This window comes from Vombatus ursinus, unplaced genomic scaffold (genome assembly GCF_900497805.2).
Source record: "Vombatus ursinus unplaced genomic scaffold, bare-nosed wombat genome assembly UNPS02015404.1, whole genome shotgun sequence".
NCBI lineage: Eukaryota > Metazoa > Chordata > Mammalia > Diprotodontia > Vombatidae > Vombatus > Vombatus ursinus.
Genome location: NW_020955182.1, coordinates 2,129,306 through 2,147,387, shown reverse-complemented (window position 1 = coordinate 2,147,387; position 18,082 = coordinate 2,129,306). Strand labels below are relative to the sequence as shown.

At 39.8% G+C, this 18,082-nt stretch overlaps 1 protein-coding gene across 2 annotated transcripts in view; it reads left to right on the top strand.

The window, feature by feature from the left end:
- The window catches only part of ADPGK (ADP dependent glucokinase), a 37,240-nt gene that overhangs the window by 15,733 nt on the left and 3,425 nt on the right, over window positions 1-18,082 (top strand). For both annotated transcript variants that reach the window (XM_027847394.1, XM_027847393.1), the window contains exons 3-6: window positions 1,089-1,151; window positions 8,514-8,634; window positions 16,484-16,680; window positions 17,277-17,375. In XM_027847394.1, the coding sequence (XP_027703195.1) occupies window positions 1,089-1,151; window positions 8,514-8,634; window positions 16,484-16,680; window positions 17,277-17,375 (480 nt within the window). The remainder of the gene's footprint in view (window positions 1-1,088; window positions 1,152-8,513; window positions 8,635-16,483; window positions 16,681-17,276; window positions 17,376-18,082) is intronic.

The following is an 18,082-nucleotide window of genomic DNA, read 5'->3' as shown; positions in this document are numbered from 1 at the left end:
TCAGCACTTAGTACAAGGGCTGGGGCAGAGACATTTAGGAAATGTTCCTTGAGCTCGATTACTATTTGATGTAATAAGCATGCAGGCAACAGCTGCATGGACTGCTCATGGAGGTCTGGTTCTGCTGATCTTGCTTGGCCTTGCTTCACATTTTCTCTCCACATTTTATGATAGTCTGTTCTTTTTCATTTTTGTGATACCCTAATGGGATGAGATGGCATGGAATGAGGAGCTCCCAGCAAGGAAAACCCCCTTTACCCAAAGCAAAGCAGAATCTGCTCTGCAACTTATAGCCTCTAGAGCTGCCTACAGCATTGAGAGGTTAGATGATTTGCTCAAGGTCACACAGCCAATATGTAGAAGCAAGACTTGAACCCAGGTCTTCCTAAGTCTGAAGCCAGTACTTTATCTGCTATGCCACCTGCCTTTCAACACCATAATATTCTATGATATTAATATAATACAATCTATTCAGCCTCTCGCCAACAATTTCAACTTATAGGTGACTTCAAGTCTTACCATATAAGATCTGTCAACACCTTTGTACAGATAGGTTCCCCCTTTATTTTGATGATCTATTTAGGATAAAGTCTTACAATGGAATCACTGAGTCAGAAGGTAAGATTAGCTCTTTGACAACTATTGCATGTTCTTTGGCACCATTTCTGGGCTATTAAAATCCTATTTAATAATTAGCACAGGGAAAATACTATGTCCTTAATTATAAGCAGTTTGAAATTCACTTCATAATCATTTTCCCAAGACATTTAGGTTAATTCTTTTAACTGTAACAGTTAAAAAGAAAGTACTTTTTGTCTTTTACAATGAAAGACCCTATTTCAGATACAGATAGCAGATACATACCCTCAGTAGAGATTATTTAATGGAAAGATAGTATGTGCTGCTTGATCCTCAGATGTAGTAGGCACTCAGCTGTTTGAGTGCATCAGTGTACCTATATCTGTGATGCTCAGGAAGGAGGTGGCCTGTGATTGCACTTATAAACATTAATCTAATTATATTTTTGTTCTTTGATAAAAATTATTAACATAAATCAGTTTAATAAATAGAGATGAACTATTTTACAGCATTATGTTGGAGGAAATGCAGCTTTAATTGGGCAGAAGCTCGCAGCAAATTCAGATTTGAAGGTAAGTCAAATTCCCCTATGAAAATTTTAATACCTTTCACAAGTGTTTCCACAATTTTGTGATTAAGTATTGCAAATAGTCTCATACTTCCATAACTTTCCTTTCTGCTTAACATATACTTTCTAAATGGGAGGGTATAGAACAGGGATGGGGAATCTTCAGTGACCAGGAGTTGCCAGTCAGTATAAGTGATTTAAACAAGTATGTTTGGCAGGAAAGGGGCAGTTAAGAGTCAGATGAGTGTAGGGTGATCTATTTGGTAGAATTTCTTGAAGTCTGTTTGACCTGAGGAATTTAGGAACTAGTACAAGGTTCAAAATAAGACCATCAGAGGAAGACTATTCTTGCTGTGAGCATGGTGACTACATCCCTCTATCCATACTACTGAGGACTTGAAATGGGACCCTTTCCATCCTCCTTTTTGTCGCAGGTTTGTTAGGCTGTTAGGCTAAGCTAGATAAACCAGAGGAGAGCTATTATAACTTAGGAACACTAGAGAAGAGGAGAGTGACTTATTCCTAGAATCCAGGTTTAAGATAATTAAAACTTGAATTAAGGCAGTAGGATTGGGAAGCAGGATCAGATTGACAAAATGTGGAATTGGACCATAAGTGAAGAACAAAGAAAGATTGATTAATCAAGATGATTGACTGCAGGGTGACAAGGGTGACAAATCATGTGCTCAGTCTTAAATGTGTTTAGTTTTAGGGAGCACAATTATAAATAGCAAGAAATGAATGTGGCTAAAGGTTAGAAAAATGGCATTTGGAGCCGTCAGCCTTATAAGGTGGTAATTTTTTTCCCTTTCCACTTACTCCTTTGAGGAGTTAAGTGGAAATCTCAGATATTTAGAAGATACTCTCTATCAGTGAGTAGTGGAAAAAAAGCCAGAAAACTGATGAACTGATACATAGAGGAGCAGGAATGTCACTGATCCTACAGAAGCAGGAAGGTGGCACAGACACGGGGCCAAATACTCAGGACCACCCCCTTACACACACACACCTTGAATTCGGCTGCAGCTTCTCAGATGAAGGCTCGTGATGTTACTCTCGGGCACAAGAGTCATGAGAGACTACTTGTCCTGCTGAGTTTGGGCAACTTGGAAGGTTCTGGATCGAATAAGAGTTGAATCACTGAAGACACTTTCTGAAGAGCCAACTTTGAATTTGAAATCAGGAGTCCTTTCCCCCCCTTCTCTGCCTGCCCAAAGCTACTTTTGAAGGAACAGCCTTCAGAGAGACCCTGGGCTGGTATCAATTTCATGGGATGCTCATCATTGTGTTCAACTTGCTGTGATGCCTCTGAAAGTGTGTAGACTGATTAACCGAGATGAAAGGAACAAAGGTCTCCAGATGGGGAACCTGAATCCGTGTCAAGACATTGAAGGGTGAAATAATGTGACACTGAAGAAAGGAAGGACCGCTAAAGCTTCAGAGGTCTGATATGGAAGAGGCACAGCTTTCTTTTGAGCAATGAGCCTCATCTGGTACTTGAGAGAATAATGATATGGATTCATAGGTTCTCTCAGCAGAATAGTTATCTAGCACTAGTTAGAAGAAGAAGAAACAAGCAATAGGTAGGGGGCTGGTAACCCGCTGAGGGATAGCAGGAAAGTTCTATATTGGCAAAAAGTTTTGAAATATTCTGTCTTCGTGGGATTTGTATTGGGGATGAAATTGCCTCACAAGATTAATCTAACCTAGTGGACAAAACCCACTATTGGTGATTTAGCTGGGGGTACATGATGCTACCAGAATGAATCTAGGAAACCACTGAAGACTGCAAAGTCCTGGGCAAAAGACTGAATACATTGAGGGCAGGTAGGCTATTTTCCATTGCCATCTGTTGAAGGTAGAGGCTCTAGAAGAGGAAGACATATTGGAGAAAGAACAACTGATTAAGAAGGTGGTGTCTGAGAAATTGAATTTCAATTTCTGGACTGCTAGTTAAAATACGAAATGATGGACTTTTGGCTGGGGATGTTTTAAAGATACCTGAAGACAGCCGGAAAAATATGTATTTGCCTGGAGCCTTTCAGGACTTACCAAGAGGGCTTTCACCTGAAAATGGTGAGGAAGAAGGCTGCCTATTTGTATCTGCTATGCTACCTAACTCAGAGGAGCTAGTACAACATGGGAGAAAGAAAATCATCAAAGCAGACAAGTACTTCACAGAAGACAATATCCAAAAAGAGAAATGGCAGTAAAGCCACTTATCTCAGATGACGGTCTGCCAGTCTACAAAATATAGATGATAAATTAAATTACAAATCTTAATGCAAGAAAGTTAGTTCAGTCTGATAGATATCACTGAGCACCATCCCCGCCAGTCTAGCCTGCAGCCCGTCCTTGCCTTTTCATCCTGCATAATTCTTGCATGTGTCCATTCATAAATCCTCTATAGGATATCTGCCCACCGAACTGGAAACTGTCATCTGGTTCTTTCAGTACTCCACAGATGCCACTCTGAGAGTTGGGCTATATCCTCTTGTTCCTGCTATTGGATTGTCCCACCTCCTTTTCTGGTCATAGGTGTACTTGATGGAGCCTTTTATTTCTTTCATTTATGTATTTATTTGCTTGCTTGTTTATTTATTTATTTATTTATTTTGGGCTAGGCAATGGGGTTAAGTGACTTGCCCAGGGTCACACAGCTATTGAGTGTTATGTGTCTGAGGCCATATGTGAACTCAGGTCCTCCTGACTCCAGGGCCGGTGCTCTTATCCACTGCGCCACCTAGCTGCCTCCCATGCGTTTTATTTCTTCTGTACAAGCCTTCGTGTAGAGGTATGCTTTATTCAAAGGGTACAGATTAGATAAAAGTGCTATAGACTAACACTTAGAATAACTCAATATTAAGACTTTATGTGTGTGTATACACACACATACATATAGTCATACGTGTGTATGTATATATTACATAAAATCTTAATGTTGAGTTACTGATTACCCAGGAATCATGGGGAGAAGTATGATGGAGAGCATTTGGATGTGAAGATTAATGAAGGGGGAGCTGGATGTGCCATGGTGATGATAATACACTACAGACCACTATAAAGAAGATACAGATAAGGAAAGGAACTCAGGAAGCATTTATGTAGTATGGAGGCATTTGGGACACTTAAGCTATCCAGATTTGTGGAAGCAGAGCACCTGATAAATTCTTGGTTTTCCTTAATGCTAATTTCAGGCAGCTTGATGGCACAGTGGATAGAGTGCCAGGTCTGGAGTCAGGAAGACTCTTCTTGAGTTCAAATCCAGCTTCAGACACTTACTAGCTGTGTGACCCTGGGCAAATCACTTTACCTGGTTTGCCTCAATTCCTCATCCAGAAAAGGAGCTGGAGAAGGAAAGAGCAAACAACTCTGGTGTCTTCGCCAAGAAAATCCCAAATGGGGTCACAAAGAGTCGGATACAGTTGAACAGCAACAACGATAATTTCATTCTTCAAAAGGTAGAGGAAGGAATTACTGTTTTAGATGGGCTTCTTAGCAGTAAGAAGTAACTGACTGCTGAACTAGATATAACGAGAACCTTGGGAAGAAGTGACTCTCCGTCTTAAGAATTCATGGTAGAGAAAGAGGAAACGCAGATGTAACTTGTGACCCACCCTAGTTTCTGACGATGAATTGCAAACAGTTCAGAAAAATGATAGGTAGGATCTCCTTTGCTAAAATCCTATAAAGGTTGTGCACGTGCAAAGAAGGGAATGCTGAAATCTGATATTCTGAATATGCATGTACAAAAAAGAAAAGGCAGAGTTGTCTAAAGAAGCTGTATATGTAGAGAATATTCACCTACCTTGGTTTAAAAAAAAAATGTGTCAGTAATAGATTCAAGGGCAGGCAACTGAAGATGAATGTTTTAAAAGTAGCGTGGCCTTCCAGAAACAGTATCAGGAGCATTAAAGTTCAGAATGAGCTGAGGCTAAAAGTGTGGGAGGGTATTGTTCTATTTTTTAAATTACATTGGAGCAAGAGGAAGATTAAAGAATGAATAGCATTATTCTTTGGAGTAGATAGGACAAGGATGATTGACAGTACTTCTGTTTTCTCTGTCAAGAATGATCTTTGGATTGGGACTGATACATTTTTGCTTCAACAGAGAGTTGAAACTGAGTATTTGTGAGGAGGTGGTAAGAAAGCAACTAGTTATGCTCAAAGAGCTCAGCTCCCAAGGCCAGGATTATAAGGTACTTACAGAAAAATCTGATGCATGTTGTTATAGAATTGCTCTTATATAGTTGAAAAGTTGAGGAAAGTGAGAGTTTCTACAGTGCTAGAGTGTTCCAATTTTCAAAAATTGAGAAAGGAAGGGAGTCTTTAAACTTCAGTCTAGTGAGCTTTACTTTTGATTCCTAGAAAAATTTTAGAATGTATTATTTATTAGTGGAATCGTTTGTGGGTATTTAGGAAGGGTAGTAGTATTCACCGAGACTTAGGGTAGCTTCATCAAGAAAAGGTTAGCCAAACTAACCTTGATTCCTTTTTTTGCCAGAGTTATTAGCCTACTAGATCAGGAGAATGCTTGTCGGCATTATGTATCTTAATTTCAAAAAAGCATTTGATATTTATAGCAGCTCTTTTTGTAGTGACTAAGAATTAGAAATTGAAGGGATGCCTATCAGTTGGGGAATGGCTAAACAAGCTGTGATATATGATTGTAATGGAATATTATTCTGCTATAAGAAGTGACAAGCAAGATGATTTTAGAAAAACCTGGAAAGACATAAACTGATGCATAGTGAAGTGAACAGAACTAGGAGAATGTTGTACACAGTAATAGCAATATTGCTTGATGAAGAACTGTGAATTACTTGGCTGTTCTCAGCAATACAATGATCCAAGACAATCTCAAAGGACTAATGATGAAGCATACATACTGTCCGCCCCCAGACAAAGAACTGATATTGTTTGAATACAGAATGAAGCACACTATTTTTCATTTTCTTTCTTTTTTTTCTTTTATTTGAGTCTTCTTGTACAAAATGACTAATATGGAAATGTTTTACATAATTGCAAAAAAAACCAATGATATATTTTTTAAAAAGCATTTCACTGTGTTTTACAATATTTTTGTTTACAATATGGAGAGATATGAGTAGGTGATAATATAATGTGTGGTTGATTGTGAACTGGTTGAATGACCAGGTTCAAAGAATCATCATTAATGGATCCATGTCCTCTTGGTTTGAGGTATCTAATGGAGCGCTACTGTTCTCTTCTAAAGACTCATCCCTGATTTGGATGAAGACATACATGACATATTTATCCCATTTGTAGATGAGAAAAAATTGGGAATCTAGCTAACACATAATCAGTAGGATCCACAAAATTCTCCTTAAGTTTGAATGATGGTCCACCTTCAATAAGACCAAATTTAGTAAAGATAAATGGAAAGTCCTACGTTGGGAGTCAGGAATCAACTTCATGAGAGTATGAAACAGGATAGACCTATCAGAAAAGATCTGGGAGGTCTAGTGGAGTTCCAGCTCAGTGTGAGTAGCCGTTGGGACATGGTGATCAAAAAGACCAATGTGATCTTAGGTTTAATTACTGGAAGTTTTGTATCTAGGCTGAGCTAGGTGGTAGTCCCACTGACTTTGCCTTCATGAGATGACACCTTAAGTATTATGTTCAGTCCAGGATGCCACATATTAGGAAGGACAGTGTGTCAGAAGGAACACGATTAGGATGGTGAGACCACTGGAAGCCATGCCATATGCAGATCTTTTGAAGGAACTGAAGAGTCTGGCCTGGAGAAGAAAAAATATGGAGGAATGTGACTACTGTGTTCAAGTGACTGAAGGATTGTCATGGAAGAGGCATTAGATTTATCATGCTTGATCTAAGAAGCAGAATTAGGAACAATGTTTATCAGTTGTAGAGAGGCAGATTTCAGCTCAATGTAACTAAAAAGCTTCCTAACAATCAGAACAATCCAGAAATGGAACAGGCTGTTTTGGGGGATTGTGAGTTCCTTGTCACTGGAGGGATAGTCTACCAGTCTCGATGACGATTTGTTACAAATGTTCTACAGGTTTGGATTGGACTAAATGACCTTAACATGCCTTCTAACTTGAAAACTGTGATTCTGCAAATTCCAGAAGGATGAGGACAAATAGTTATTTCATTCCGTAAGGATAGGTTACTTGTGACTTCTTGTGGTTAAAAAGAAAATCAGAATGCCAGAGAATTGATGGCATAGAAAGTCAATGCAGGGATTACAGTTCAATCAGTGAATACGGCCAAGCTATAGAGTGGTGCCTGGATGGGGTCAGTAATACCTTCGGTGTTGATACGGGGGTAAAACAAAAGGAGGGAGGAAAGAAAAGCATATTTTAATCCTATGAAGCCTAACTTTTATTTCTTAGCATACAGTATTACGAAAATGCTATAGGACTTACTGATTGAAAGAGTCAGTAAGCCAAATAGCAAGTCTAAACTTACTTTGAAGTGGTTTAAAAGGAGTTAACGTGAAACTTACTTGTTCATCGCCTTTTGGACATGACAGTCCTTGTTCAGCCAGTGCTCATTCTAACGGACGTTTGTCTGTGTTGCACAGCCACCAAAGAATTCCACACTATTTGCTTGAGAGAGGCCCAGGACTGGAGTAGCAGAGGGAGCAGCTTATCAGAACTGAGGTACATTGGCAGAGTTGTGAGGTGGTTTACAATAAGAAAGGCAAGGGGAGGCATAGGTTAGAGTAGATTTTAGAAAGATTCATGACACTTTCCATTCCCTTTCTGCATTGACATGTAGACAATTCCCTTACTTTGAAGATTAGTACATATGTATAAAAACAAAATCACTTGAAGTGTATAAACTAGGCCAACTAGTCATTAATTATGCTGTTACCAGGGCGCCTTTTCTCTACCTGTCTAAAGTTCAAACAGATCTGTTTTTCCTTCAGTGCCTTTGGGCTGGTGTGCCTGGTGACATTCAGCACTGTAGTATGATTTCGCGTCCTCTGCCCCACCTGCTCTGTCTTTGGTGGCCTAGGAAAAGGAAGAGAGTAAAAGTGGGGGTTGGGAGTACATTGGAGCGCTTGTTTCAACAACACCTATTATCTGTAAAATCTGTGACTTCCCATCTGTTTCCAGTCCCTTGACTCACCACCTGCCCTTGGTGTTTGTAACTTTAGCCACCGCTCTCCTTAGAACAGTCTAGGAAAGTCAGCTCTCCTAATGATAACACTCCCTGTCATTAGTTTTCCCTCCAAACCACAGCCTTCCTGATGCAGATTAAATTGTGGTGTGGTATTTTAATAGAGGAATTGAATTGTGTGTGCTTTAGCAGTCAGAAATTAAATTTATTGGGAAAAGAGCCTCTTGATAGACCTCATTTTGGTTCTCTCCAGGTTCTTCTTTGTGGTCCAGTTGGCCCCAAGCTGCATCATCTTCTTGATGACAATATAGTTGTTCCCCCGGAATCAATGCAAGAAGTAGATGAGTTCCACCTCATTCTGGAGTATCAAGCAGGTAACGAAAATGCTTAACAAGCTTCTCTTCTGAGCCACATTGAGAGTGTCTGTCCCTAGCAGCTTTAAGAGATAAAAGAGATCTTGAATTCTTTAGATATTTGCAGGTTTATAGTACCTAAGTATTAACCAGTAGGATCTAGTTTCTCCCTTCACCAAAAAGCTCTCCCTTTAATACCTTTTACCTTTGTCTCAGAGAGAAATGGGTAGTTGGGTCATCTAGAAAATCACCCTTGTTCAGAATCCCAAGGCATAAAAGAAATTCAGAGTGTATAGCACCAGCACTGTGTACTATTTCAGATTTATGATGCTTTCCCCTGTTGGTAAGACATTAAGTGATGTGAGTGCAGATGTAAATTTTTGCTCTATCTTATTCCTGACCCATCTGCCCGCTTACTGGCAGTTCTGGGTCATTCAAAGACTTACTGATTCTCTAGGCTGTCCTTTTGCTTATTTTGCTATTTATTCGTAGTTCCTTTTAGTTGTTGAAGAAGTGAATGGAAAGATGAAAAACAAACTAATATCCAACATCATTTTAGTTATCTTTTCACTTTGTGTAAGGGGAGGCTACTCCAAAGATTTTTAAATTTACCCAGAAAATTATTTTGAGTGTTGATAGAAATGATTATAATCTGATACTGAATAATTAATTGCATGGGGTATTGATTTCTGGACTAGCATTAAATTTCTTGAAGCACGTTTTAGTTTCTTCTCTGTAGAGTGGTTCCCATGTTTATTGTGACCTTTCCATTCACTGCTTTCTGTTCATTCCAACAAACTTTTTGACTCAAATGCCTTTGCTCTAAAGAGAATGATGAGTTCACTGAAGTCACAGTGTGTTTCAGTGAACAGTTTCTAAGCCAGGCAGAATCGCAACGCACAAGAGGAATTATTTAATTATAACTCACATTTGGATATGCAGTGTTGTATGATGAATTATAGTGTTTGTCCAGGTACAAAAAAGAGCTCTTTTTCAAGCCTAAGATTTTCTTTGGGCTTCTCACCGAAATTGATCAAGAATTCAAGAAGGATATGTCCTAAGAATTGGGAATTGAATTTGCAATTGGTGACTCACATTTGACAATGGATGAGTCTTAGTCTCTCCCTGCCTCAATTCCCCCAACTGTGAAACAAGTTGTTATTGACTGAATATTTTACAAAGGTGTAGTGAGGGTAATTAGTGTCCTTAAACGTTATGAGCTTCTTAGATGAAAGGTATGATAGAAAGTACTGACTGAAATGCTGAGTGTTCATCAAAAACATTCCTTTGAGTTGTAGAAGCCAGCTCCAGAGTGGTCTTACTTACATTTAATGGTAGAATTATATTATAGTCCAGAATGTGAAAAGATTATCAACTCTTCTGTTTCTGCATTTTGGAGTGGGGCTACTATCCCAGGCTACGTGGTCAGTTTCTTCACCTTCCCCTGCCCTTTGCTTCCTAAGGTTTCCTTCCTTGAAAGGAAAGAAAATCTCTCTTCACTTCTATGTTCTTTAGCACCACTTGAGTTACTAATTCAATAGCTTGAGTTATTCTTACCTACATGTTCATTTTCTTAATTTAGTTAGCTTAACTACAGATTCCAACTTAGATGAAGTTTGAGTAGACTTATATTTTCAAAGGCAAGTGGATTGAAACCACTGTGGCCATCTGGGAAGAGCTTTACAATAGCCTCCTTGCAATGAGAAACCTGGCCCTATCCTCTCACAAAATGAGATTTTTTTAATTTCTGGAGAAATGTCTTTCTGACTTTTATTCTCTTTTCCTACTAGCTCCCCTTCTTCCCAAAGAGTTGTTTTGGTTTTTGTTTTTTTAAGGCTTTTAGCTTCTCATAAAATGAGTAGTTAATAGAGTTCTCCATGGTTATTTATTGCTTTTTGATGGAAAGAGAAGTAGCCTGGGGAAGGAGGGGTTGGAATGCCCAAAAAAATTGTGTGTAGAAGCAAATAAAATGCTTTGGGTAAGTTCAGCTCCTATGACATTCATTTAGACATTGAGGAAGCTTTATGAGCCTAACACTTGCTTTAGGCAAATACCTGGGCATTGCTGCTAGAGAAAATCTAGTGAGGCTTTCAGTGCAGCTGCTTGAGTGTATAAAGCCCTGACCTGCACTGTATGCTGCTTTTTCTTTGTTACAGTTTTCTGAAGCCTGTGAATATACATTGCCTCTTTGTCTTCCATAATGAAATGTATCTCCTAGAATTTTAAAGTTGCAAGGCACTTCCAAGATCATCAAGGCCAATTCTCACCCAAACTGAATCTCTTTGACAGCACGTCATGCTCCAGCCTCTAGTTTGAAGATTTGCCAAGTTGGAAACACTTGACCTCAAAAGGCAGCCCATTCCACTTCTAGACAGCGCTAAGGAGCTTTTTCTTTATATTTTGTCGAAATCTGCCTCTCTGTAGTTTCTGTGTAGGGAGGGGAATTAGCTTTTATATAATCCTACTTTGTGTGCTTTATAGGCACTGTGCTTTACAGGTATTTATAACCCTGCAAGGTAGGTACTGTTGTAACCTCTATTTTACAGTTAAGGAAACTGAGGCAAACAGGTTAAATGACTTGCCCAGGGTCATACAGCTAGTAAATATCTGAGGCCAAATTTGAACTCAGATCTTCCTGACTTCAGGCCCAGTGTTCTATCCATTGTACCACTTAGCTGCCCCTAATTTCTACTTATTACTGCCTTATGGGATCAGGCAGAATAAATCTACTCCTTTTTCCCTCCATGATAGCTCTTCAAAGATTTAAGGGTGGCTCTCATGACCTCCCTTTGTCATCTTAAAGGTTCCTTCAGTCAGTCTTCATATGGCCTGGTCTCTAGGCTTTCTCTGCTAGACCTTCTCTCGATGTACTTCCCTTGTCGATGTCCTTCCTAACTTATTGGTGCCCAGAATTGAATGTAATACTCTAAAAGTGGTCTGACTGAGACCTTGCATATTAGGACTATCAACTCCCGTGGGCCTTATGCTGTGCCTTTATCAATGGAGCCAGAGATTTATTCATTTGGTGATGGGGGGGTTGGGGAGGGGAGCCCACTGTATCACACCATTGACTTACTGAGCTTGCCAGTCCATTAATGCTCCCAGGCCTTTTTCACATGAACTGTGATTGCCTTACCCTCCATTGTACAATTGAATGTTACTTATTTACTGTTTTACAATTTATTTTCAGTTGTCTAATTTATTAGTCATTAATCTTATTTGCCTTACACATAAAGTTTAAGTGAACAAATTCCAACTGATGACATACTCACTTTCCCCCAGGGTTTCTGTAATTTCCATTTCACCAGTGTTCATGTTATAAAGATCTTAATTATGAACAGCCTTTACATTTGTATGAGTTAAGATTTTAAAGGGTAATAGATTGGGGGAATGGGAGGCACAGTGCCAAAGGCTGAAAAGGGAGAGATGGGAAAAGGAAGATGGTTGACATTGTTCTCCATGACATAAACTCAAAGGCATCTAATGCTGGGTGGTTTTTTTTTTTTTTTTTCAATTAAGAAAAAATTATAATAGGCTTTGACAGAGGATAACAAACTTAATCATAACTACGGACATGAATGATATAAATTTATGTAGTAAACTAGAAAAGGGTGGCTGAGTTAAAATGAAGCATTGGAGTGGAAATGATTGCACCGTAACTGAATGCAGACAAGCTGTAGTGGCTGTCATGTTCTCAGGTAAAGCAACAGTAAAAACAGGAACAAGCATGAAAATACATGGTACTTACAAGTGCCATAGGTGATGGAGCCCTGCTGCCCTTTTCGTTTTTGATGGGACCTAGTGATGTGCTCAGGGTGGGTAGGCGTGGGTGCATTGCAGTCCGCATGGGTGGATCTTTATGTCATTTTTCCCCCTAAATCCATGTCTCTTCTGAACTCTCTTATTTCTGTCAAGGCCATTACAGTCCTCTAGACAGCTAGATCAGAGTATTGGGCCTATAGTTGGGGAGACCTGAGATCAGATGGGGTTACAACAATAGCAGCCACTTCACAGGGCTTTGTGGACCTTCCAGCCCTGTGTAATGCTGTTATTGTGATTGTGCCAGTGCCCCCAGCTGCACAACTTCAGCGTCATCCTTTGCTCTTCACTCTCTCTCCCTCATTCCACATGTCTGATCAGGTACAGAATCTTGTCCTTTCCACAACATCTCTCACCTGCTCTCCAGCTATGCCCCTAGCCCAGGCCTCCCCCTCTCCCTTAGAACATTCAGTGCAGCAGCCTGCCTCCATTTAATTCATGCTCTGCAAGGCTGCCAAACAGCAGACCTGACCAAGTCACTGCCCTCCACTCAGACTCTAGCAGCTCCCCACTAACTTCAGGAGAAGGTGGCATTTTATCTTTAGCTTATCTCTTAAAATTTATACTTTAGTATAAGTTTATGTATATAATTTATAAATATATGTTCAGGTATGGGTGAACTAGATGACCTCTTGCATCTCTTCCAGCTCCAAGATCTGTGATTTTTAGGTCAGAATATGAATTCCTCCCACTTCTCTTACCTCCTGAGGAATAATTTCAGGTAGGCTAGTCAGGAATGTATCAAATCCTTTGCTTTTAGCAGAATGAGACTGTCAACAGATGTCTCAGTAGTTATATTCTCCCATGACTACTACTTCTTGATTCTATGCCAGTTTTATTAGTAGTACAAGGAACTTATCTTCATCTCCTCCCATCTGGATAAACAGGTCTGTCATATACTTTCACATTGAAATAACTTTCCTCTTCCTTTTTGGTATTCACCTAAATGCTCCTGACTTTGTTTCCTATTTCACCTCTCTAGATTTCCCTAAGGTACAGATTTTCTTGACATACAGTGCTACTTGGTGACTCTTTCTGCAGATTTGTTTCTTTTGAACAAGGGATCACCTTCCATTGCCATATTCTAATCAGTCAAATATTCTTGGTGTTAATGAGGTTTCATTTATTTCCTTATGTTTAAAATGTCAGGTTCACTCAATATTACTGTGCACATTAGTAAATAGATACCTAAAACCATCATTTTTGTTCCCAGACTTCGTGAGTTGCTAGGATTTTCTTTCTGTGTTCTCTTTACTGAGTGTACAATTTCATGTAGGCATTTTTCTTGCTCCACGTCCAGTTTTCAGTTCAAGCCCCCTTAAACAAGTTGGCAAGTCTCCAGGCAAACATATTCTTCACAGTCTTTGAGTTGTATTCTGTCACTAGCCGAGAACCTATTTTAGTATCTTAAGCCATGGTCCAGAAAACCATATCCCATTCTTTTGATACCATCCACTTAGCCAATCTCTTCACTCTCTTTATTCTGCTTTTTCTTCTAAAATCCTCACCTTTGACTGAAAAAAATGGGAAAAAAAGCACCATAGCCCTTCGCCTCAGTATTTTGGATTTCCTGGGCCTTAGTTCATAATCTTTTTGGGGAGAGAGGGTTAGTATCTGTCAGAGTCTGTCCCCCACTCCTGAAATGCATGATGACCTTGAGCTCAAAGGTCATTTGCATATGAGACCTTTCCTGACCCTCTCCCTCCCATTTTACTCAAGATTCACTTTTTATCTAGGTTAGTTTTTCTCCCTAGTAGAAGGTACATTCCTTAAAGGCAGGAATTGTCCTCATTTTTAATCTTTGGATTTCTAGAATCTAGCACAGCACCTAGCGTGAAGTATACACCTCCTATGTTCTACTTGTTGTTGCTACCTCTTAGTGGGTAGTGGGTTGGAGGAGTTAGAATAGCTTTTTTGTGTGCTTCTGTGTCCCAAGAACATGCATACCTCCTGGCTGTCATTTCAGGGTGGGCATCTGATTTCATCTTCCTCAGCAAGGAGTCACCACCTAATTATCTGTCATCTTCTTGGGGGTGCTAGAAGTGACATTTGTCGGCTTTTCTCATTCTGTGAAACTTAGGCTACTGCCTTCTCAGTCTAGGTTTACTTATCATGAGAGGGTTTACTATCTCTATTACATGAGTGAGTTAGGGCTTTCCTCCCTCATTTTTCTCTTCAGTGTCACATTTTTCCATTTATCAGACTCTCTGAGCCCTGGTTTTGATTCCCCTGTACCTCTCCAGAATCTTTTATTTTCTGATTTCCTTCTTGCATCTTTTCTTCCATCTTGTCTAGAAACTCTTCACTGAGAAGTATCAGTCACCTTTCACCTTTTTCTTGTTGGAGTCTATGGCTTTTACAGAAGAGAATCTAGCCTTAAGGCCATGCTGTTGTGATTGAAGACAAGGATAGGGAATGCATACAGCAGCCATATAAGAATAAAGGTTTAGGAGGACAGACAGGTTAAACAAATGGCTAGTTCCTCTAGCATATCCTGTATCATGCTTTCCTTATCTGGTAAACTAATAATTTGTGGTAAATGTTTTATTTACTGTGCCTGGTGAGGGTGAACTGGTTAAATATTTTTGTGGGCTTGTAATATTAAGTCTGAAAGAGATATCCTAGGTTTGAATTTTGAAATCGAGGGTGAAGTATCCTTTCTTGGTCTGAGTGAATCCCAGGCAAACTTTGCTTTGTTGGCTTTTAGGATGTGTAGGGCAAAGTTTATTGGGGAACAAATCAAGGTGGCATGTATCTTGAGCATAATTCATGGGACAGCACACAAAGTGAGGCAATATCAAGACCTCAAGATGTGTACTGCTTCCCTTCCAGCTTTAGGGTTTAGTAATGTGCCCTTGGAGCTACTCTAGAGAAAGGGGTCTCCTTCCCTTCCATATATTTGGTATTATACCACTTATATACTGATACTAATATGTACAGCCTTCCCTCATCCAGCTTTACCTATGAAGGGACCTTCATTCGCTCACTGGAAGTGTAACATATCTGACCCTCCCTCCAGTCAAATCAAAGCCATGAATTCTTAGCACATATTATATTAGCCCCTGAAGTGGGTAGGAAAAAAATGAGTGACACATTGCTTGACCTAAAGTCATAGTCCAAGATCACAGCAGAAGAGATGTTACAAGGCTGTATTTGATGACCTGCCAGATGGTTTGAAGAAAAGTGTGAATTCTTTAGGTTGGTAGTCAGGAAGGCTCTACAGAGGAGATGGGATTGAGGTTAGGGCTTAGGACTCTATTCTTAAAGGGACCACCCTCTGGCAAGCTTGGTAGGGCTAAACTGTATGTATTAATAAAGAGCCCAACTCCTGTTTATGTGACAGATCAGTTTCCTCTTAACCCCCGGGTAAATGTTTATAGTTGGAGGAGGGGGCAAAATTAGCTTGAGCCCCACTTCTAAAATTAAAGGATCTAGCTGAGCTGTCTGGAGTCCAAGAAAAAGGTAGGCTCTTAGAACTATGCCTACCTTGCAAAAATGAAGTAAGAGATAGAAAAAATAAACAGGCAAAAATGGTAGTGTTGTTTTTAACCATATGTATCTTTGCTGTCACTTCTCCCAGAATTTGCGCTCTTCCTTACTATGAGGCAAGGGGAGAGATGACAGCAAGTGTAAAAGACCAGTAAGGTCCTGACAAGTGATGGATGGATGATCCCTCATCCCCCACCCCAACCTTCTATCCTTGAACTGTACTTTTAGGTCTGTCATCTACTGGGATGTGTTCTTGGGTAGACGATTCAAGAGGTATTTTCACAATTTAAATGAATAAAGCTTCTTTGGCTTGATTTGGTTTTTGCTAGATTCTGTCTTATCTGAAAACTTAAAAGGAAAAACCATTATGAGTTTTGTATGAGGTAATATGGTAATCTCAGGAGTTTTAATTGAATCCTCTCAGTAGGACACCAACCCTGAAGAGGAGGTATTTTTATTCCTAGGGCAGGGCTTTTAACAAGAGTGCTACAGTTTATAGCCAAATGAGGAGATTTAAATTATTTTTCCTTTTCTTCCCATGCTGGTGACTGGGCTTGTGTAGGGGAGCAGTGGGGACATTTGACTGCGCCCAGTGCCAACCGATTCATCTTCTCACATGATCTATCCAATGGAGCCATGAATACGCTGGAAGTGTTTGTGTCCAGTCTGGAAGAGTTTCAGCCAGACCTTGTGGTCCTCTCTGGATTGCATATGATGGAAGGACAGAGCAAGGAGATTCAGAAGAAGAGACTTCTAGAGGTAAACATTCTAGAGCCTTTGCAAAATTTGACAGGAATGAGCCTTCCCAGGGCCTTGTACCTTGTGTTCCTTAATTGACTCTCTGCTGGCTAAGAAACTTCTGCGGGCTGGCTCCCTGAGTTTGTCTCTGTCTTGGTATCTATTCTGCGTATGGTGTGTGTGTAAATCTTATCTCTTACACCAGCTGAGAAGCGTACTTGGAAGAGGCCTAAGATTGCCTTCTTAGGCGGGCCTGTTGTGCTGAGCTCTGCTCGAAATTGTCTGTTACCTAGCTAGCAGTATTCTCACCATGTCCTGGATTGTTCTGTGCTGAAACAGCTGATGTTTTTGAGAGCTTAGATGGCTTCCGTCTCTCACTTTAGTCTCCCAGGGGTATCCTGGAGAATTGCAAAGAGAGTTTATTTCCCTGTGATACTAATGACTCAGTGGGACCTCCCAGTTCCCTTTGTGATGACCCAGAATACTTGGAAATCTCAGACTTCAAAGAAATGACAGGAGGTATTTTGATAGCAAATTCCCCACCTGTTTTTGACTGCCTTTATTGTTTGTTTTTCCAGTTCTTAAGCAGTGATGGTATCTCTTCTTTTCCTTTGCAGGCTGTGATTTCTATCTCTGATATCCCCACTGACATTCCAGTTCACCTAGAGTTGGCCAGTATGACTGACCGGGAGCTTATGAGCAGTATTATGCATCAGGTAACCACAAGAATAGTGTGTGATTGTTGTTTTTGTTTTATTATTTTTGTTTTTAGGCTTTATTGATAGGTTTTGTTTTTATATTACAAACATTTCCAGGTTACTCCCATTTCCAAGACGTCTCAGAGCAAAGCAGAATTGTTAAGTGAAACTAATAAGTAGTGACCTCATCTGATAGCGCATGTAGCGTTTCATAAGTGTAGCACCCCCCACCTCTGTTTTCTTTTGAATTAACAGACATTTATTTTCTCTATGTCCCATTGGGAAAAGAAAAAACAAATTTCTTGTAACAAATAACATGTAATCAAGCAAAACAAATTCTTTCATTGGCTATATACAAAAATAGACATTTCGTTCTGCTCCCCAGAGCCCTCACCTCTCTGTCGTGGATGGCAGATTTCATCATTGGTCCTCTGGAATCAGGGTTGTTGCTTGTATTAGCCATAGTTCTTGTAGCTTTCAAAGTTATTTGTCTTTATAGTGTTGTTATCGTATAAATTATTCTCCTGGTTCTGTTCATTTCATTCTTTACCAGTTCATGAAAGTCCTCAAAAGTTCTAATTTTTATAGTATTGATATTCTACTACAGGTTGTTCTGGTTCTGCTCACTTTACTCTGCATCGGTTCATACGAGGTCTTTCTATGTCTCTTTGAAATCATCTCTTTCATTTCTGTCAGCACAATAGTACTCTGTGACATTCGTAGAC